At 38.4% G+C, this 23,302-nt stretch overlaps 1 protein-coding gene across 7 annotated transcripts in view; it reads right to left on the minus strand.

Moving 5' to 3' along the window:
* The window catches only part of CTNND2 (catenin delta 2), a 692,458-nt gene that overhangs the window by 417,679 nt on the left and 251,477 nt on the right, over positions 1 to 23,302 (minus strand). For 6 of the 7 annotated variants that reach the window (XM_075744821.1, XM_075744820.1, XM_075744818.1 and 3 more), the window contains one exon: positions 11,607 to 11,719. In XM_075744821.1, coding sequence (XP_075600936.1) covers positions 11,607 to 11,719 — 113 coding nt within the window. Of the gene's footprint in view, positions 1 to 11,606; positions 11,720 to 14,710; positions 14,796 to 23,302 lie in introns of those variants that run through there. The other variant, XM_075744817.1, reaches the window with a different exon arrangement.

Here is a 23,302-nt window from a genome sequence, read left to right on the forward strand (position 1 = left end):
GCAGAATCTGTCCATTCCACTTCTTGACAACTTACTGTATTTCACAAAACTCTTATTTCTAAGTAAAGATTTCAGAAGTGCCTAAATGCTCCATGTAGACCTGTAAACCAGTAGACAAATTTTCAGAAGTGCTGGGTTCCAGCTCTTACTTAGCTGACACACGTTAGCACAGTGACCATCATCAATCAGCTAGCAACCCAGCACATACAATTTCTGTGGTAGGTAAGTAGATTGTTGGAGAAGATAATGGCACAGGGGAGGAGAATCCCTAAATGACTTAGGTAAGCTATAGACTGAAAACTGACATGGGAAAACAAACCACTTTTTTAAAGTGGCCAAGCATTCAAACAACATTGTTCATTCTTAAGTTGTGGTCAAAGGCTGCTTCAGTTTCTTCCAAGATTACCCAAATGAACTCTTTAAGGATTTTTTAATGTAACAAAAATACTATCTCTTCAACTTTTTCTAAGCAAATCTCTCTGGTTTTGGTTTGGGGTTTTTTTGGGTTTTTTGGTTTGTTTTTGGTTGAGGTCTTTGGGTGGGGATTTTTTTACTTTTTTAAAAATTATTTATGCCTTTTACAGATAGCAAAGAACTCAAATAATGTAAAGATATCAAAAAAAAAACCATTATGATATAACAAACACTTGCACATTTTCCCACCATTTTCATCTAATTGAATGTTTCCTTCCAGTTCATTTCATTCTCATGCTGGCTTAGTAGCATTATAACCAAAGATGGACGACTATTCTACAAGAAAGCTGGCTTCCTAGTACAGAATGTTTTGGGTTTTTTTTTCTCTCTACTACTTTGAAATCTACAACATGTTTTTACCAGGATACTCTGTTTTACTACAAGCCAAAAAATGCGTGATCAGCTTTATACAAGATCTGGAAATACATCAGATAGTACCATGCTTAGTATTGACAAAACATTCCTCATCAACGTAGATAGATTTCAGTTGCCCGAAAACAGCATTGTGTGCATGGCCCACCTTTCACTTTAGTTTTTCTACTCAAAATCTAATGTCAATTTTATACCTGTTCAGGGGTTTTAAAATGGAACAGCCATCAAATAAGATGCAGTATCGACATGAATCAAGTGACACAAATTAATATCAACAGGTCCAGTGCAACATTTTCCTTCTGTTCCCCCCACACTGAGGCATTCTAAGGGACAATGATGTTCAGTACCTGTTCCACTGACATTAGCACTGTCCATTAAAGTGACAATGCATCTTTGAAGCAAACACCCTGCTCTTTTCTACTTTCCAAGCTTTAGTTTGCATCGTGAAGTGGTCTCGTGGCACACCAACTGAATTGTTTTCAGAAACTAACCTGGAAAAGGCTCTCCAGGAGCCTAGCTTTACTTCAATAACTAATGGCAGGCCAATCCACGGGACCAAACTCAAGTCTGTTATAAATCCCCTCAAAGCAATTACGATATGGTGCTGTGTTCTCAGAAGCATGTGTTTCTTTCTGCTGAGCCACAAGAATTGTGCTGCACCCCTGAAAATGCAGACACAACTGTAAGCCGATGAGGTTTGAATAAACAAACCAAACCAAACCGTCTCCTCTCTCTGATTTCTCATTTGACTCAGTTTATCTACTTCTGCAAAGTAAATGATTCTTCATATTTACCAACACTGTTTTCCATGGATTCTGCATAACACTTCTGAGAAAGAGGGAGATGATATATACTGTACTTACACCTCTTCTGCTATTGGCAGTTCCTTTTAAACATAAAGCTCTAGGGTAAAATTTGATGACTGTAAGAAAGCATGTTTATTACAGATTTTGGAGGGACTTGTTAACCTCCTTTTCACTAAGAGAAACCCTTTTAAGATGTTCTTGACTGCAAATGAAAAAGTAAAATACTAAGGAAAAGAATTGTTCTTTTTTGTCATATATTCACTAACTAAAAAGGAAACAACCTGTGAATAGATGCTGCCCTTAAAATGTACTGCTGCTAAACATTTCTGACCTGTTAGAGGATCCCAAACTAGTTCAGAACTTTAGGATGGATGTACATAGATTTTTTTTCAGACAACTGAAAGGCATAACTTCCATTTTCCCACACAACTTTTATTAGAGTAGAAAATAGAAACTTAATGTTTATTTAAAAAAAAAAAAAATCATCTTGGAAAAAACACACACAGCCCTCTTCTCCAGACAACTAAAGGTTTATATCGCACTCTTTTCTAACCCATGTGTCTTCACAGTTGGGTCTTTGCTTTGTCACTTGGTTTTAGCCAACTGAAGAATGTTTTGAGTTGATGCAGACAGTAGCACTTGGCCCTTTTAGAAATTTCATTCCATTACTCTGAGGTTTGTCTGGCTGCTCCATCCTGTTCACTGCAGGCTGTGTATGAACTCACATACCTTGTTAGTCTGTGCACAAACTGGAGATTTCCTGCTTTTAATTGTAATTCCTTTGCATGCTGTATCCTGAATTCTCTGACATCTTCCCTTCTTGACTAAGTTTAGTTGCTCTTCAGGAGTGGAGCAATCTCTGCATCTTTCTAAAGGGCTCCACCTGACCTGGTCGCTTATAGCAACATAAAATCATTGTGACATAATGGGAAAAAAAACCCCAACAACAACAAACAAATCCCCAAAAACCCCAAACCCCACAAAATACTATATTACCACAGCTAAATATTCAGACTTGTAGAATTTGTGAGGAGCATTTTCAGAAACTCACATTTTCAAAACCCTGCATGCTTTTATTGCCAATTTTTTATTTTATTACAGATAAAGTTTTTGATTAATTTAGTTGACTTGTTAAGCTTCACACAATCCATAATGAAGGTGAGCAACAGTGTGTGACAAACCTTTAAGCTTATTCAGCTTCTGAACTACTGAGCAAACACACATTCCAGAATGAGATGGAGTTCTGAGCTATGACATTTGCGGCCAAAAGTTTAGTCAAAATCTTCTCTGTCCACTGGTGAAACACCAATCATCTTAAAGAACATGATTTTTAAAAGTCTGACTACATTTCTTGAATGTAGTGACTATTAATATCATGCTATTGGCTTATGTTTAAAAAGCAAGTACAAAAATTACACTTGGCATTTTCATAAGTAATGATAAAATATTGCTGCCTTTTATTTATGCTCTGAAATAATTGTTGTGCATTTTTTTCTTTTTAAAAGTTAACTTTCTAATTTAAATTTAATTAAAAGGGTTTTTTTTTTTTATTATTTTTCTTATAAATTTAGAAGCTTCCCCGTAGCCCTTGGAGACATCATTGTAACCAGAGCAATGCGAAAAAGTTTAACACATTTATCTGATAGCATGCTGAGTTGATGAAGAACTATAATGCAGGCAAAACAGTTTTCCAATAATGATGGTGTATAAATTTTACTTGAAAGTTGCACTATATTCTAAATGTGACTGTAGACCAAACTTTTTGCATACAAACAACTGTTCTGCTCTCCCAATATAATAGAAACATGTATTTTTCTTTTGGCTCAGATTTTGCTCTAGAGTCCACACCAACCATGTATTTTTCAAGTTTGTTTTTTTAATACCTACATTCACAGTCAAAAGCAAATATATATAATATATAAATATATATAATATAAAGCAAAGCATATATTCATTAGTTTAGATTAGAGAGAAACACTTGAAAAAATTGATGAAAAAAAATTACAGAATTCTACTACAACTATTTCCCTAGTATTTATGTGGAAATAATAATAAAAGCATAGAAATCTACGAGGAGGATGAGGGGACTGGAGCATATCTCTTAGGAGGAAAGGCTGAGAGAGCTGGGTCTGTTTATTCTGTCTGGAGAAGAGAAGACCGAGAGGGGATTCTCATCAACCCTTATAAATATCTAAAGGGCAGGTGTCAAGAGGATGGGGCCAGACTCTTTTCAGTGGTGCCCAGTGACAGGACAAGGGGCAAGGGGCACAAACTGGAACACAGGAAGTTCCATCTCAACACGAGGAGAAACTTCTTTACTCTGAGGGTGACCGAGCACTGGAACAGGCTGCCCAGAGAGGCTGTGGAGTCTCCTTCTCTGGAGATATTCAAAACCCACCTGGACATGATCCCGTGCAACCTGCTCTAGGTGATCCTGCTTTAGCAGGGGGGGTTGGACTAGATGATCTCCAGACGTCCCTTCCATCCCCTACCATTCTGTGATTCTGTGAAAAACTTTGGTGGAAAGGGACATCTGGAGGTCACCTAGTACAACCACAGGTCAAAGCAGGTCCAACTAGATCAAGTTGTTTAGGACCTTATACAGTCATGTTTTTAGTATCTCCAAAGATGGAAACTCTACAGCCTCCCAGTACGACCTGTTCCAGTGTTTAACCAAACTCATGGAGAAAAATGTTTTCCTTACATCTGGTCAGAATTTTCCATGTCCCAACCTGTGTCTGTGACCTCTCATTCTACTACAATGCACCTCTGAGAAGAGGTCTTGCCTTGTCTTCTCTGTATTCTCCCATTACCTGTTTTAGAAAAAGACCCCTCCTGACCCATCTCTCCTTAAGGCCAAAATCCCTTGTTCCCTCAGCCTCCCCTCATACACCATGTGCTCTGGCTTCCAGCCTTCTTGGCAGCCCTGCACTGAACTTGCTCCAGCATGCTAATGTCTTTCTCGTACTGGGGAGCCCAAAACTGGATACGGTACACAAGATGTAGCCTCATGAGTTTCAAATAGAAGGGAGGAGTCACTTGCCTTGATCTGCTGGCTCCATTTTTGCTGCTGCAGCCCAGGATGTAGCTGGCTGCCTTTGCTGCAAGGACACACTTACGTTCAGTTAGTTGTTGAAGAGGTCCTGCAGGTCTTTTTCTGTAATGCTGTTCTATCTAGACAGCCCTTGGTTGTGTTGTCACATGGGGTTATTCCATCCTAGATGCAGGAATCTGCATTTGTTTTCGTTTATAAATTTCAACTTCACAAGGTTCCACTGAGTCGATTTCTCCACCCTCTGCAGGTCTAGGCTGTGGCAGCCTCACCTCTTCTGGGCTACTGGATTTGTCAACCCCTAATATTAAATATCTACAAAGACTATTATATATACTTGTACAAGTAGCCTAATTTAGACCTAACACCTGCAGCTGTACAGGAAAACTTTGCAACTGCAATTTTATTTACTTCACCAACACAGTGGAAATTGTCTCCCTATGTCACAGTGCATTTCATCTATCTCTTGAATGTTCTTGAAATGATGGATCTCATGGGTTTATCAGTCAGACCTGCTGGACTTTTTTTCAGGGAATTTGCAGAAACTGTATCCTAAGTAAAACACCAGTTTCCCCAGTAATAAAGTGTGAGTAATACATGCATCTCCAAGAGAGATAACTACTTTGAAGAAAGCATATACAGAGCAGGTAAGCCTTCTATGCAATTGAGTAAATTAGATTCTATTTTTGCTACCTGTAAAATACAGAAACTGTATTATGTTGCTTAGGACACTCATGCAAAAATATCAGTCCTTTCAAGAAACATTCAATAGCAAATGGCAAATCACTTCTACTAATTTTAGTGGGGGGTTGAAATTCAGTTGAGAAAAATTCTACTGCCTGCAGTAGAATTTTTGAACTATATGTTCAAAGAAAAAGAGTAGGCTATGCTTGAGCTACATTCCTGAGTTCAAACAGTAAGGCTCCATCAAAAAATAAGTAAACAAACATAAGTTGTTCACATAAAAACAGTGATAAAGAATGTGAAACAGAAACTTATTTTAAAGTTTTAAGGATTTACTAACAGGTAAGTACAGTTCTTCAATGAAGTCCAAAGGATATTTGTTTGTGTAAAGACACAGCTTCCATATATGTTACATGTATATGCATGTAATCTATTTTCTTGCTTGTTCAGTCTTCCCATTCTGTGGCACTATTTTCTCTGAATTCTTTCAAAAGAAAACATGAAAACATGTAGCTGAGTCTTCAAAGTGTGTTGAAGATTTTGTTTTCATCTCTGGAAGGAAAAAAAAACCACTCTCACTTTCATCAGCTTCTGTTTTGAGGAACTACATGATGTGGTCATGGGAAATTCAGAAATTTGAAATACATTAATATGTGCTTAAAATTATCAGAGACTGAACACCTCAAAGATATGCAGGCATCTAACTGCCCGCCGTACAAACGGGAGTGACAGACTGCTGGATCCAGCTCAGATGGAATAAGCAGCTCAGCCAGAGCGGTAGAGCAGCACAGAACACAGCTAGGCTCCTTATGCAATGTATGATGAAATTTTAATACTCAGTAGGCTGAGTAATGAACTGCTCAGAGTTTGCCAACATGGAAACATTGCGACATGGAAGAATTCCCTAATTTTTGTCCTACTTCATGGTCTAAGCATTTTGTTCAGCTTTATCAGATTCTCCCTTTGATTCACAGGCAAGAACCTGTTCCTGAAGAGAAGGCACTCAAGTCCTTTTGGTACAATTCCTAGTGAATATAGTCCCCAAACCCTCTAGAAAAATGACCGTCGATCAAGGATATGACAAAGAAGATTTACTGTGGGTACTTCGATGGGGCCCAGCTGTGAGATAGGTAGGCACAGACGTGATGAACACTATTAAAGCTGTGGTGTTTCTTTGCATGCCCAAAATCAATTCTTCAAGGTTAGTGAATGGTTCTGTGGAAGAACATTTGTGTCCCTTTAGTTGAGCAACATTGTTGCAATCAGAGCTTTGAATAGAGCAGTCAGTTCTGGCTAATCCAATATCTTCTCAACAAACTGACATGTCTACAGGCAAACTACAGTACAGAGATATCACTTTGTATCACAGAAACTAGGAATGCCAGATTCCTTCCTGGCTACTTAGACCTGTCTGTCACCAGGCTTGAAGCTACGGAGCTAACCAGCGTAAGATACAGTGATTCCTGCCACAGATCTAGGCTGCGTAACTGTGCTGAGCTGCGCTGTGCAGTGCAAATTCACCTCACGTTACTTTCTGGATCCCAATTTCTGTGACAAGAAAAGGTTATACAGGAAGTCCTTAACGACTGAAAATTGAGCCACATGGAGCTTCACGGTACAGATGGATACACAACTCCTTATGGGCCAAGCGTCAAACTATGCAAGATGAGTACAGAAAGCAGAACTGAAGCCAAAAATAACAGCCCTTTAGCATGTTCCTAAAAACCTGGTTTCAAGGGCACAGTGTTAAGATTTATGTTAAGACATATGGGAAGACTCCATGAAACTACTATCCCAAGGGGTAAAGCTGAGAACAATTTTCCTGGTACCTCCAAATGAAGGGCACTGTAAGTACTCATTATGTATATCTGCAGTTGTTTTAAGATGTTAGACCAAGGTATGGCAGAAAACACCACTGTAAACTGGTTTAGCCTGACTAAAATTGCACATACAGATAGCTGCTGCATGTACTGTTTCAGATATTTGGGTACTAATAGACATAGGTAACAAATATTAACAAGAAAAATTCCTTTTAGATATTTTGAGTGAACTATTTTAAAGTGGCAAAAAACCATCTAACTTCCCAATATTAAAATATGCTGATTACAATCAGTCCAGTTTGATTATTCCTTGTTAAGGGAAAGCATATGAATAATAAACTTAGGTGTCATCAGACAACGGTGACATAACTGAAGGATGTATATTCACTTCTACTGGAGACTTACAGGTAGGATTTCACTTTGAAAAATGACAGTATATGACAGTATAAATGCAATTGATTTAAAGACTGTTTTATAAAGTTCTTTACCAATAAAGCTTAGTAATAACAGCTAGAAGTTCTGATTTTAGATCGTGTTCTTCCAGAAAAGCATGCTTAAAACAATTACTTATTCAGTAGCTGAAAAAAATAAAGATGGCAAAATCTTCAAATTACCCTGTAGCAGTAAGAAACTTAATTTTAAAGCATTTACTATTTGCTACGAAGTTAATCGCCTTGTTTTAAAGCAGGAACATCTAAAAAGCTTAGCTTCACAGGGGATCATGTGTATGAAAAAAAGTATTTTTAAGCAAGCCTCTTCTGCCCCCCGACTCCAAAATACTATAAGAAGTTAGATACTTTTTTCTTAACATATATTATTCCACTACATAATTTTTTATCTTCCAAGTGTTCCAATATTTGTGTTAGTCCTACTTCCCCCTCCCATAATGATTTAGTATTTTTAAAACTAACAGAAAATTAAAGCTCATTTAATGTATGGGAGAAACAATAACCCAACACAAAAATTATTATTATTGATTTCCTTTTTAAATCACTTACCAAGCCTAAGAACAGCTATCTAACTGTAAACTTGCAATTTTTCTTCTTGACAACAGTATTTTAAGTATTTCTTAAAATGTTTTTAGTTGAAACATTAGAAATTTTAAACTTGCATATATAAATAATTTCTGGGACAAATTACAGATGTCAAAAATTTGCATGAAATCTCTTGTTATTCTAGGTATACTTTATTCCACAGAGAGCTTAGCAGTCAAAATATTAAACTTCTTAAATAACTGGAGTCTCTTAAGAAACAGGTGAGTGACCTTTATACCACTGATGACTCAAAAGTATAACTTTTCCAATAGGAAAGAAGTTCACCAAAAAAATATTTCCTTCCAAACAAGAAATTTCCTAACCTCCATATCACTGGCTGAATATTAGGAATAATCCTAAAATAACAGTAGTATTCAAACATGGCTCAGTATTACTCACATATAGTTCAGGTATCTTTTCTGAAATGCAGTCATACCATACTTGAAATTTAAAGTGATGGGGAAGTGCACTTAAGGTGCAAATATAGCACTGTACTGCATTGCTCAATATTAACTACTCTGTGCTTAAATAACTCTAAGTGATACAGTTTCTCTAATGTTAATACAAGTCTAGTCGATGGGGAAGATTATATAAAGTAAGAATTTCTCTTAGGGAGTTAATTTTCACATGATTTATTAAGAATGTTTATATTTTTTTATTGCCATCCAGAGGTACCTTGACAGGCTTGAGAGATGGGCCTGTGCGAATCTCATGAAGTTCAACAATGCCAAGTGCAAGGTCGTGCACATGGGTCGGGGCAATCCCAAGCACAACTACAGGCTGGGAGGAGAATGGCTTGAGAGCAGCCCTGCAGAGAAGGACTTGGGGATGATGGTGGACAAGAAGCTCAACATGAGCTGGCAATGTGCGCTTGCAGCCCAGAAAGCCAACTGTGTCCTGGGCTGCATCAAAAGAGGCGTGACCAGCAGGTCGAGGGAGGTGATTCTGCCCCTCTACTCCGCTCTTGTGAGACCCCACCTGGAGTACTGCATCCAGCTCTGGGGGCCCCAGTACAGGAGAGACATGGAGCTGTTGGAGGGAGTCCAGAGGAGGGCCACGAAGCTGATCAGAGGGCTGGAGCACCTCTCCTGTGAGGACAGGCTGAGAGAGCTGGGATTGTTCAGCCTGGAGAAGAGAAGGTTCTGGGGAGATCTAATTGTGGCCTTCCAGTACCTGAAGGGGGCCTACAGGAAAGCTGGAGAGGGACTGTTTACAAGGGCATGGAGTGATAGGACAAGGGGTCCTTAAAGACAAGCGGTCTTTAAACTGAGAGTAGATTCAGATTAGATATTAGGAAGAAATTCTTTATTGCATGGGTGGTGAGGCACTAGGAACAGGTTGCCCAGAGAAGCTGTGGATGCCCCCTCCCTGGAAGTGTTCAAGGCCAGGTTGGATGGGGCTTTGGGCAATCTAATCTAGTGGAGGGTGTCCCTGGCCATGGCCGAGGGGTTGGAACTAGATGATCTTTAAGGTACCTTCCAGGTCAAACCATTCTATGATTTTATAATTCTATATTTAAGTCAACTTCATGGGCAGCTTCTGCTGAATTAGTGAAAGATTCTTCTGACTTCTTCCATTTTAATTGAACCGTTACATTCAGCATTTTTGTCGCATCTTTGGCATTCTACTGAATAATTATTTCCTATTTATCATGAAAACAATCATTTATTTGATTGAAGTGTAGTCTGAATTGCTTAAACCGAGGAAGAGTTTCTTCCAGTAGTGATAGTTTTTTGGTTTTTTTGGGTTTTTTTTAGTTTTTCTACCAGCATCACACAAAACTTGGCACTAAGCTTGACATATCATACTTAATCTTATATATTCAAAAGCTATCACACTTCATATTTCCACTGATAAAAACAGAAGATATGTCTATGCAACATTATTTTGCTTAATCCTTGAAACTCATGTACTATCATATTTCACTTATTACGTTCACCACAGAAAACAAAGAAACTAGCATCAAGAAGCTCAAAACTACAAAATCTTTACTTGCACCAAACTGACCAAGAGATCAGCTTCCTTTTGTTACAATTTCTTAAATAATCTCGCTGTCATCCAAACAACGTACCAGAACAATTTCTTAAATTGAAGAAAGCCAATGTTTAAAAAAAAGAGTGACTCATATCTTATCATTATATTTTGATGTCAGGTCAGCAGCTTTAAGTAATTATCTCTAAAACTTTTAATACCTTCAATGATGAATTTATGATAGAACAGGTTCACAAAACTTATCAATACATCTCTGCAAACATGCAAAAAGATTTCAGCCATCATCCAGGTGAGCACATCATTTCCTGGCTGTTCTGATGCTGAGATAGCAGGGCCAGTAGCCTGCAATTAGAGGGTAGGGAAGCCAAGCAGCTAGGACCCCTGTCTAGGGAAGGGGACATTGACAAGGCTATTGGGAAAAATGCACAAACCCTCAGCCTCTGGAGGCGACTCCTATCCGGAGAAAAGACCGTTGTGGTTTAACCTGCAGGCAGCTAAAACAACCACACAGCCATTTGTTTGCTCACTCCCTCCCCACAGTGGGATGGGGGAGAGAATCAAAAAAAGGTAAAACTGATGGGTTGAGACAAAGACCATTTAATACGACAGAAAAGGACGATACGAAGATGATAAAAGAATATACAAAACAAGTGATGCACAGCACAACTGCTCACCACCTGCAGACCGATGCCCAGCTAGTTCCCGAGCAACAGCCCTCCCGGTCAACTCCCCCCGAGCTTACATACTGAGCATGACATCATACAGTATGGAATATCCCTTTGGCCAGTTTGGGTCAGCTGTCCTGGCTGTGTCCCCTCCCAGCTTCTCAAGCACCTCATGAGGAAGGCTCATGCCTCCTCGCTGGCAGGGCCTGGGAAACTGAAGTGTCCTTGATGTAATTGTAAGTGCTGCTTAGCAACAACTAAAACATTAGTGTGTTATTAACACTATTTTCCTATTAAATCCAAAACACAGCACTATATCAGCTGCTAGGAAGAAAATTAACTCTATCCCAGCTGAAACCAGGACAGAAGCTAAAATGCTCTGGCTGAAAATTACAGCTGTATTGGCAGTGGAAACAGGAGTTTTGCTGCTAATCCACTCAGACTATAGCAAATCAATGTATTTCAAATGTGACTACTATTTTGTTACTGGACAAACCAGATACCGAATTGCATGAAATTAGGCCTCCTCCTGAAATTTTCTTTTTTAAAAACCAGATCAAAATGCAAATTTTCAAACTCTACTAAAATCTCTTGCTCCCTGGTGTATATATTTTTACAAAAAAGATGAGCAATCTTGTTCTCAGTAGCAATTCCTAACAGCAACAAAATTATTTACATTACAAAGAAATTAACAACTCATACATTACCTAATGCTGCTCATGCTTCCAGTTTCTGATCCAAGCTTACATCTCTCCAGCTGGCTAGCTACAATCTGACGTTCAGCCTCAAGTTCTCGAGTCAGTCTCTCAAACTGCAGTTCCTGAAAAAAATAAATGAAACCATTTGTTTTGACTTCTCTTGAGATTAAGAAGGAATTTCAGTACATAAAATTATAATTTGTGCAAGAACTGTTAGTATAATATCTTATAGGAAAGCCTTTTCTTTTTTTTTTCCCCCCCTTTTTAACACATTTGCAGCCCTAATTTTTGTAGTAACACCTACTCATTCCTTCATTCACTCTAATGATACATGTTGTAGAATGAGCTGGTTTATCAGAATGGAATTTCTAAATACATTGAACACTTTAGGCCTATGTCAAAATCATTTGTAGTTCCTGTAGACCTCTTAACAGCATACAAATGTGTTCCTAACAAGCTGATCTAAGTGTGATCACAACAAGAACAATTTGTTACTTAAAAAAAAAGAAAAAGCAAAGTTCTGCAGATGATTATGTGGTGACAAAAGCTTTTGTACTCAAAAAGACAACCATCGTAGTACACACTAGTGAAACAAACTAAATTGAAGGTGTGTTGTTATGGACTGAACAGAGTTTAATTTCTTCATTTAATGCTGTACAGAAGGGAAACTCAAGCAGTTTTGGACAAAAGCTGTGTTAAAAATCCTACCACTAATTGAATGTATTTCCTTTTATTCTGTCAAGGAAGCCAAACCAGCCCCACCAGATAAGATGGTTATAGTTACATTAAGTCATTTTCACAGGTAAATAACAACAGCTCTCTTTCTTCTATTCTTTGGTTTTGTTGAAGGCTGAGGGAGAAATGTTTTGAGAATCCACTTGTTAAATTATTCCTATCTCCACACAAATGCATATATTATCTCTTTCTTTCCCTCTTCTTTCAAAAAGGACCTCCCTGTAATTCAGAGGTATGGCAGAGAGTCCCTTGAATAACTCCCCAGCAATGTCTTGTCTAGCAGAAAAATGGTACTGGAAATTACTTGGGTCATGACTTATGTCCACCAAGTGTCACTGAGGAAATCGATATTTAAGAGAAAGGAAGAAATTGGTAGGAGTAGTCTTCATTCTACTACCTAAAACCTCTGACCAGGAAGCCAAGGGTAAAGGAAGGCATTAAACTTTTCAAATCTCTGAAACGAGGCAACCCATAATTGAAATGGAAGAAGGAAACGGCTGGTGATTGTTCTACCTAATTCAGCCAGATCATTCCCCTTTGTTTCTCTTGTTATTGACATGAATAACTTCTGTTCTCCACTACAAGTAAGGGAGAGAGTCCACACAGGTTATGTACAGCATGAAATAGCTGGTGTATACTTAAATTGCCACTGACTATTTGACAAAGCCTACTAAATTCTGTATTCATTATTCGAAGCAAGACTATCCAGAGTACAAGAATACCGTCAAGAGTCAGATTGCTGTAAAGAGTAAAGCATCACTACTCACTGAATGTTAATAGTGCATTAATAATCATAGTTAATATTCTCTGCATGGTTTTGTAGTACTCAGAAATGTCTTTTTCATTGTTGTTTGTAGATAGAACTATTAAGAATCACCTAATAATAATCACCTATTTCAGACATGTCTACTTCACAAGAGAGCATTTTTCTCTCACCTAGTAGAATCAATTGTCTGAACAGCTGAAGAGACCATTGATAAACTTTCCAAGAGTTCTTACTCAAATCCTGGCCTTGTTTGCATTAAATAATACCCTTACTGTAGAAAAAATTGTAACAGAAATATTACTAAAGTTTTGAATAACATAAAATCAAAGTGGTATAGTATCTGCTATGTTAGCATGCTTTTATCAAAGCATGAAAGCACTGAGAAATGTTGATACTATAAAATACCAAACAAAACCAAACAGAGCATGAAGTTTACTTTCAAAATAAAAGCAACATTTTTAAAGTTACTTGATTCTACCATGACAATGATATCAATGCACATCTTGACACTTCGCATACATTTTCATCCAGCCAGCTTCACTTTCTGCTATCGCGTGTGAGGCAGGTCAGACACGGCTTACCTGCCTAGTGAGAAGATGCAGCTGTCCTCATAACTTTACTAAGAGAACGTAAGAATCAAGGACTCAGGAGCTAACGCTCCCGACTGTCTGTGCTGTCATTTGCCTTTTCCCAGACAGACAAGCGCAGTTTACTGTGTCCTTTCACTCTAGCAGGTGTGCCAAGAACCTCTCTCCAGCTCCCTCTTGTACATGCTATCCCAAGTCAACTAAACCTAGAAATGCTCCAAAACCTATTTTATTGAACTACTTTAAAAGTAAAGATTCTTTTGCCTTTCTCTTTTCTTCTGCTATCTGGACTATGTATCTTCTCATATATTTTCGGTGTTTCATATTCTTTAAGTTAATCACTCTGGTTGACTACTTTCCAGACACTTCTGCATTTCCCCAACAAATACCCTTATGTCATGAATACTTTGATTACAGAACATTTTTTGCTCATGATTCTAGTCTCCAAAATATACTTTCCTACTCTTGACTCTGTATTTATCTTTCTTTCCTACTTATTCCTTTCTGTACTCTTCTGCATTCCATCTTTCTTTCATTTCCTAGCATACTTCATGACTCATCCTCCACTAATCTCTTTCAGTCCTATACAAATTGCTACTCTAGCAGATGCCCTAAAATGATCGGTTTAAGCAGCCTCTCTCTCTCTCAATAATTGGTCCCTTACTGAGGGAACTCTGGTCTTCTTCAGACACAGAAATTAATGTTTTCTGGTTTCACTGCCCGCAATATTTAAGTCCTGCCCTGCAGAGAAAAATGGAAAAGGACACTTGTGTGCATATTCCTCCTCACCCAGGAAGCTGGGATGTGCTGGGTCACTTAAGAAAAAAAATAAACTTGGGTTTCTAATGCATGGAAATTGCTAGAATAGTTGAACAGTAACTTCATTACTAGCTGGATTTAATTGCTGCTATTTCTCCCTTAATTGTCTTCTGTCAGGTGCCATCAGAAGCTAGGGATGGAAGGAAGGAGATGGAAGGTGTGTGGGGGGTGGGATATGTGAAGGGGCAGAGCCAAACAATTATTACCTCAGAATTATCCTCTACATTAAATTTAACAAACAACTGTGTTAGGTATTCCCTCATGTGATGACAAAGGTGCAGGTCCACAGGTTTGCCTTTGGAATAAAAGAAGAAAAGAAGAATTCAAGTAAGAGGCAGGAGAGTACACTATCCCTCCCTATCAAGAATCCCTGGCACAAAAATATTAATAAGCTTCCTTCTCTTTGTTCGGGAAGCAGTGAGAGTGACTAATATTTGAATAAAGCCATATGTTCAGATTTCAAGCAGCTGTCACAGTGCAAGACGACAGAAACTAGAAATAGTATTTGCTTACATTTTATAAAAATAACCATTGAACCTGACTCCATCTTTTGTCTTATTTGTTCTATTTACAATAATTTTCACCAGTTCGTGCCATGTTGTGTTATCTTCACAACCTTCTATTATTTATCTGAATCAAGCTAATCAGAACATCAAAATTAAAAACAAATTCCTACCCACTGATTATGCAAATCTCTTGTCAAGACAATTGCAGAATGAAGAACCGCAGCCACTACATTGCAACATCAAAATTAATTTAAGTAATGCCACGTCAAGTGCAGCTTCATGGACCGTGCTACAAAAGGTGATCATGCCAAAGGAAGTGCACATGAAAAGGCACTGCAAAGCTGAAACGACCAGTCTGGCAGTCCTTAGCACTTAGCACCAGAAAGGGTGTGGGACTGGGAAGCCAACAGAAAGATTAGAGATAATCACGAGAGTAATCCAGAGAAATGACTCAAGAGAGTAGCTTTGAAAGGGAGGAACTTCACGATAATTTTATCAAATTGTTTTGACGTGATAAAAGGAGTATCTATCTGCAAAGGCCTGAAGCAATTTATGTTTAAAAGTGGCATTTGTCCACCATGACTTTTTTTGTAAAAAATATTAATTATCCCATAGACGGCAATTGTACGTATTTGCCTTTTCAATATGAGATTTATATTTTATCTACCCTCTGCAGACACCAAAACCTCAAGCATTAAGTAAGACTTGAGTAAGGTCATATGTTTCACAGCGGTCCAGAAACTAAGCCCGATGGAAATCTTCACAGCCTTCGGACAGGTTATGAACTCCTGAGCTCAGGGCATGCCAAGTAAGAGGGTATTTGGTTATTTTTATGCTTTGTATCTGCTGGGTGGCCTCTACTGACCCATTTGAATGTTGGGAGGGGTGAAACAGGTCAAAAGAAATTTGGCTGATATTCAGAGCTGATCTCACTTTACTCTGTCTTTTACAATCTTAAAGCAATCCTTCAATCCGTTCACAGAGAGATGTTTATTGATGCTGAGCAAAAGACACAGCAAAATCAGTAGAGATAGTAAAAACCAGCTGATACAAAAAAAAAGAATATATCTAAATTTAGGCTCAACAGCCTTGTGGATTTATTGAATTCCCAAGAATATTAAGGTCATAACATTAAAAGAGGAAAAGCGTTTAGCTTTTGACTGTAAATATGCTATAGAAAAACAAATTGGTGCACTGATGATCATTTGAATCTTCAAATACAGACAAATAACAGCACTGAGGTAAGGCTGGGAATCCCTGGTGAGATGAATAGAGAAAGCCTGATTACAGCTACACAAACAAATAAATCGTCTCCTGGATTGAAGTCTTTCATAGGAGTATCTTAGAAACCACGGAACTTCCTAAAGTGCATAGGCTGTAGAAATGTACAACATTGGCTCTATCTTGCTGTAACCTATTAAACAAGAAAAACTGTACCTCAGTTAATGTCACAAGTAGTATGTGTACATTGCTATGTACATCCTATGGCATCACACATAATTCCACATACTGCACATCTATAAACTCCAAGTAAAGGCCGTTACTTAGAGCAGTGTTGACAACAAACTATTCTTAAACTATCGTACTGGACACACATGAGCAGCTAAAATTGGGGCACATACTTCCTGAGGAAAATAGCAAAATCTAGGGAAGTTTAACTTGGCAGAAATCTAGTGACAGCATCGGACACAAACCAGAGCTGACAGCCCATCGTGTACCTAGAAGGAAAACAGAATTTCTTGATGCTTTCAAACAGGATAAAAACATCACTGGCAATGTCCCTATCCATCTGACTCTGAATGGTGTTCAGAAGCTTCAAAACTGGGCTTTATGGTGTACCATTCCATTCTTCCAGCTTCTCTACTTCCTCCATTGTTCCACTGTGTTTTCACTTGTACTGTTCTTACCCTTTTTCACTCCATAGTTTCGTTCTCCCTTTTCACTGAATAACATGGTGGTGAGGGAAAAAGGTGACAACAAAGTAATAATCAGATCAGCAGAGAGGTGGCAAATCCAAAAACTCAGTGGTAGATATGTTGTTGCAGGACCTTAATGGAGGCCAAAAAAAAAAAAAAATTAAGACTAAAAAACCCAACAACTTGTGAACAGCTATGATCCCACCTATATGCAACTGCAAGTTTCCTGGTAACACTAACCTGAAGGAAGCAATTCATACATTGAAGGACTACCATTCAGAGAAATCTTGACAAGTTGGAGGTACAGGCCAATGATAGAATCAAGAAGTTCAAGAAAGAAAAATGTAAAGTCCCACACAGAGGATGGAATCCCATGTAAGTGTACAGCATCTCCACAGAAAGGACCTGGGGATCTGGTGGACAACAAGTTGCGACTCAGCAGTGCCTTCCTGTAGTGATGATGGCCAACGACTTATTTCACTGCACTAGCAAGAGAGCCGGCTAGCAGAAGGAGGAAGTAATTATTCCCTTTTAGTTGGTACTCCTGAAACTGCACCTTCAGTACCGAGCCTGGTTTTAGGCCACCAGGACAAAGACATATGACAAGATTTTGAAGCAAGACCATCAGAGGGCCACCCAGATAGAAGACTGAAGCACACATTGTACAAGAAGCTGAAGGAATCTGTTTGTTTAGCATGGAGAAGAGAAGGTCAAGGGAAGACCTAATTGCAGACTTTTACTTCTTGATGGAGGATTATAGTGAAGATATCACCAGGCTCTTGTCAGAGGTATACAGCAAAGGGACAAAGGCAACAGTCACAAGTTGCAATGAGGTAAATTCTGATCAGACATAAGTAAAACCACACAAATCAACAAACAAACAAAAAAACCCACAAACCCCAAAAACAAATAACACAATAAGGGTGGTTAAACACTGGAACAGGTTGCCCAGTTAGGTTGTAGAATCTCCATTCTTGGAGATTTTCAAAGTCAAGTGGACATCTGATCTAACATTGAAGCTAGACCTGCTTCGAGTAGACCTCCAGAGGTCTCTGTTAACCTAGTTTTTCCATGATCCTAGAACTAATGAGTTCTGGAAATTTTTCCAAGGCTTTATGCCAATCTGTATTATGGATTAGAGATCAGTGGCTATCAAACTCTCTGATCATCATCACGCTTACATAAAAATACATTTGACTTGATGTAAATGCTAGAATTTTATCAGCCTGAACCTGTATTTCTCTAGCTCATTCCGTCACCTGATCTGAGGGTTTTAGCAATCACATGCTTCTTCAGAGGACATTAGCATGGCATCTGGGCTACCACGCATCTGGATTATTTATGGGGTAAAGAACTAGTTCAGCTGATTATGGTGTTTAAAAAGAAACTATTCCTTCTTTTTCATGTAAGATTATTTCAAAGAAGTCCCTTTCATGACTTTAACAACGTTTATAGAAATCAGACCCTATTTTATTTTCTATTTTTAGGACCCTGATACAAATGAGGTCACAATTGCATTCAGTTGCATGTTTCAGCTCTCCAGGCACACTGCCCTGCTCCTCTGTGAGTTACAGGCAAGCCTTGCTCTCTGAAGGCACACTGCCCAATTGCCTGGACTTCTGTTCCTAGGGAAATTGTATTATTTCTTCTCCAGCACAATCACCAAAGTTATTCAAATTATCTCCATTTTTCTGTCACAAATTGCCTGGTCCTTTTTTATCCCATTTTTTCTTCTCTCTGTTTTGTATTCAGCATTAGTCTTTTAGCTCACTCCTTTCTTCTCCTTCTCCCTAGTTTTCGCATCCCTTGCCAAGACTCCCAGTGGTTTATCACCCACCATGATTGCTGTGCTATTCTACTTCCTCCCATGCAAACTACTTCGGTCTCCAAAGTAATAAAGTGTAAGTAAAAGCCTTGAAGTTTTAGGACAGGATTAGAACTACTAAGAGGTTTCTAATCGCATACCTTTGCTTCTCCTCCTTCTGCAGCAGCAATTTAAGGAGATAGATTGACTTTCTAACTCACTAGCTTTGACTTGCCTTAGGGCTTATTGCTATTAATTGTAAAGCTCAATGTGGGAGCAAAACAAAACCTCAGAGATGGTGGATCTTCTCCAAGGAGAGTGAGAGAAACGGTTTAGTAGCAAAGTTTAGTAACAGACCCTGACTCTTCAGTGTTACACTGGCCCCAGATTGTAATTCTCATTTACTTCTCAGTTGTCCAGGCACAAAGATTTAGTACATCTAAGTAGAAAAGGATAATTCCATTTACATTAGCGGTTTTTTGGAGCCTGACTTTGCTTGTTCAGGACATCTAATATATCAGACAGAACCGCGGAGTGATGCCTTTTATCTTAATTTTCCAATACATATCTGTAGGGTAATTTTGTTCTGAAAAGCACAACATGGTCCTGTTGCTGCTGGAAGATGCTTTATTATGACGTAAAAATAATTTGTATGGTTCAAAGATGTGAAAAGCTAAAAAAGTGAAACAACGTGATTTCAAAAAGTGAAACTTCTAAAATATTCTAGACATCGAAGCACTTTTTTGATTCTGACAACATACATTCTAGACTCCCTTTCTTCCTGTCTGATCTACGGTCTGATAGGTGTTATGCCAAGATGCCAGCAACAGCTACAGAGGTGTCAGTATACACACCAACATATGTGGATACCAGTAACACACAACACTTTTTGTGTAGTCTATCCACTTGTTTAGAGATCTAAAGTCTTCTCCAGCATTTTATTCATGGGATTCTCCAGTTTCATATTTATACGTCTCTAAACTAGTTCTCCCTTCCAGAGTTTTGAAGATACAGGTCATCCTAGGCACTGCATACAGATGGAGAGCCAGTGTTATACATCATTACCTTTAACTTGTCCAGAACAGTCTAAGAGATTAGAGACACCTAGTCCCTTAATCTTTTCCTGCTTCCACTGGAGAAATTATTCTGGTGAACAATTTTCTCATTTGATTTTCCTTGCCATATAAGTGAGACTGATTTCTCAATCCATACATAGATTGTCAGTGCAGCATATCCAAGAACAGACTCCATAATTTGCAATTATCCTTGAATCTCTGAATTAGTTAGGATACTATATCTGAATATTGCCATGAGTAGCTGTTAAAGAGCTAGTCATTAGTTTGTTAGTAAGGGATTCAAAAGTTATCTAACAAAGCAAGATGGGCAGTTGTTGGGGTTTTTTTGGGCAACCTACTGAATGCAAATTAATACCTAGAGGATTTTGGTTTTTCTTTTCTTACAACAACAGAGAAGCTTGATTTTCTGCATGCTTGCAAGACTCAGTTTGCTACACCTACTGAATGTGGACGGACTTTCAAATAAATAGAGGATTACAATGAAACTATAAGGAAATTCAGCACAAATACAGGGATGTTTGCAAACGAAAAAAAATCTAGTGTTCTAGCAGACAGTACATTGATTAGGCAAATAATTTAATTATTCCTACTACTATTACGTATTAAAGGGAAAAAAAACAGCCTTTCAAACATCATGGGCTAAAATTTGAACTCAAGGACTGCAAACCCTCAAGATTTGCACATTTTCTCTCACAGATGATTCTGTGGCAGCAGCAGTGAACTTTGATAGCCAAAACTATGCTTTTGAATCTTTCCTCTTTTATTACAGCTTTTATTAGTTAGAAGAGAACTAGTAAAATAATTAGGCAATTCATTCCTTCTCTGGCTACCCTGCAGAAATACCACAGATTAAGGAAATTCCCAACAGATTCATATTGTTTCTTATGAAAGAGAAAAGCAATTAGTAATGAAAATGTTAGTTTTAAGAAGTACCATTATGATCTCATTCTCCTAATTTCTGGTATGAATAGCTCATCTTTTGAGCAAACTAAAAAGGTTTTCATAATGAAATTACAGTCTAAAAATTACGTGTTGGAAAACAAATAGGTAAGGAACATGCAGTTCAGGATAACATTTGTAGTATGGACAAAGATAAGGAAAGGCTTAGAATCAAATTAAATAAGCAATCTCATTGAATAAAAAGAACTTATATGGGTTGACACAGAATGGAGGTGGCAGTGCTGGCTGTCTATCAAGACAGAGACGTATTTTAAAAGAAGGCTACAAAATGTGATAGTTCTGGGAATCTTCAACTACCACTGTAGTTTGTACAGTCAAAAAAAAAAAAAAAGACAGAAAGACATGGAACATAGACAGCTTCTTAGGATGCCCACAAGAAAAGATGCAATTCTTGACTTTGTCTCAGGTAATGCACAAAAGATAGTTTGACATCTTGCAGCCAAGAAGCCACTGTTTAAGTCATCGTTCTGTGCTCAGATCCAACATCCCTATGGAAGGCAGAAAATCTGCCAGTTATAAGCCAAATAAAAAGAGAAAATATGTAACAAAAAAAAAAAAAAATCAAAAAGTTTGTTTAAAGCTAAGATTTAAGTCCTCTTAGGCATGGAAACTACTTAATGCCCCCATATCGGAAGCACAGGGCCAATGCAGTGTGTCAAGAAAAGCTTAAGATGTAACAAAAAGAAGTTAGCACAGTTAAACAGGAGGGCAAAGGAAGTTGTTAGAAACAAAACCTCTCTTTCTGAAAGCTGAAATCATCTTCAAATGAAGAAATGAAGAAAATTAAGGACCATAAATGCTGACAGGTTAAATACAAAAACACAAGACAGCACAATATGGTTCTACAGGACAAACAGCCAAAGGCATCACAGCTAACAACAAATCCTTCTTCAAATGCATCAGGAGCAAGAATTTGCCTGGACAGTCTGTAGAGCCACTGGGTGATCAGGATATAAAAGGGTTCATTGAAGAGAAATGAATCTGAATCCTTCAGAAAGGTTTCTGCTATTCCATGGGAAATTTCCATGCTAAGAACTCACTGAGGGAGTCTTATCAGAGGATCTGCATGAAATTAAGTGACTGTAGAATAGGCCGTGAAACAACTTGACAAAACAAACAGTAACAAATTGGAAGACAATATGGGTTTCGCTCAAGAGTTCTGAAAGAACTAGAAAATATATAGCTTAAAACAGATGTGGAACCCAAGAACTGAAAGACATCAAATGCAATGCCAGTTTCCAGAGATCTATAAGACTACAGAGCAGCAAGCCAGTCATATCAAGTCAAATTAGTGGAGCCTATAACATGGAACAGAATTAGTGGACACCGATATAAACATGAATCCAGAAGGTTTCTGTATGGATAAGTACTTTCTTAAATAGGAGGACAAGACTAGAAATAAGTGGTAAATTCTCACACTTGAAGGGGTCCACCAGTGAAGTTCTGGTTCTCTGTTCCATACTGAACACTGAAGAGCAACAACTGAGAATTTTAGAAGGATGTTTTCACAGCCTGAAAAAGCAGGACACAAAATGGGAGATGAAATTCCCTGTAGATAAGTAGAAGGTAACCCTTGTGGAACAAAACCAACCCTAACTTCACGTGCCCTTCAACTGACTGGAAATGCTTCCATGAGTTGCATACTTTCTTCCAGAAACACACGGCTGACTGTTCTGTAGTTTCCTGGATCTAACTTTCTGCCCTTTTTGTAGATGGCTGTGATATTTGTTCTTTTCCAGATACATGGGATTTCCCCTTATTTCCATGACCCTTCAAAGATGTTAAGGAGTAGTTTTATGATGGTATCAGCAACCCTCTCAACACTCTCAGTTGCATCCTATCTGGTCACACAGGAGTTGTACCTGTCCAGTTTGTACAGATGGTCCCTCACTTGACCCTCTTCTACTATCAGTGGTTTGCAGTTTGCTTCATCTTTGTTTCTTGACAGAGTTTTGGCACCTGACACTACCTGTGAAGACAAGCTGAGTGCCTCAGCCTTTCCTGCACCATTTTTGATGAACTTGCTAGCCCTATTCAGCTGCAGGCCTACATCTTTCTTGTACTTCTGCTTCCTACTAACACATCTCCAGAAACTTTTATGTCATTGTTGTTATCTCTTGCTAGTTTGAGCTCCAGTTGAGCTTTTGCGTTCCTAATTGCACCTCTGCACACTGAAGCAGTATTTCTATATTCCTCTTTCGGAGTTTGCCCCCTTCTACACTTCTCTAGTGCTCATTTTTTCATTTGAGCTCTCTTAGTAGCTTGGTGTTTTTCCAACTGATTTCCTTTTATGACTGCTCCTTTTCCTGTTTAGGGGGATAGACTGGTTTTGTGCTTCAAGAAGCAGCTGTATTGGGAAAACTCCCAAAATTCCTGAGCTGCTTTGCCCTCTAAGATAGACTGCTGTTGGATCCCTCCTAACAGTTCCCTGAGTGACTTGAAATCTGCTCTTCTGAAGTCCAGGTCTTCATTTTATCCCTTGTCCTCCTCAAGCCCCTTGGCCTCTACACTCTGCAGTCACTGCAGCCAGTGCTGC

The sequence above is a fragment of the Balearica regulorum genome, chromosome 2 (genome assembly GCF_011004875.1).
Source record: "Balearica regulorum gibbericeps isolate bBalReg1 chromosome 2, bBalReg1.pri, whole genome shotgun sequence".
NCBI lineage: Eukaryota > Metazoa > Chordata > Aves > Gruiformes > Gruidae > Balearica > Balearica regulorum.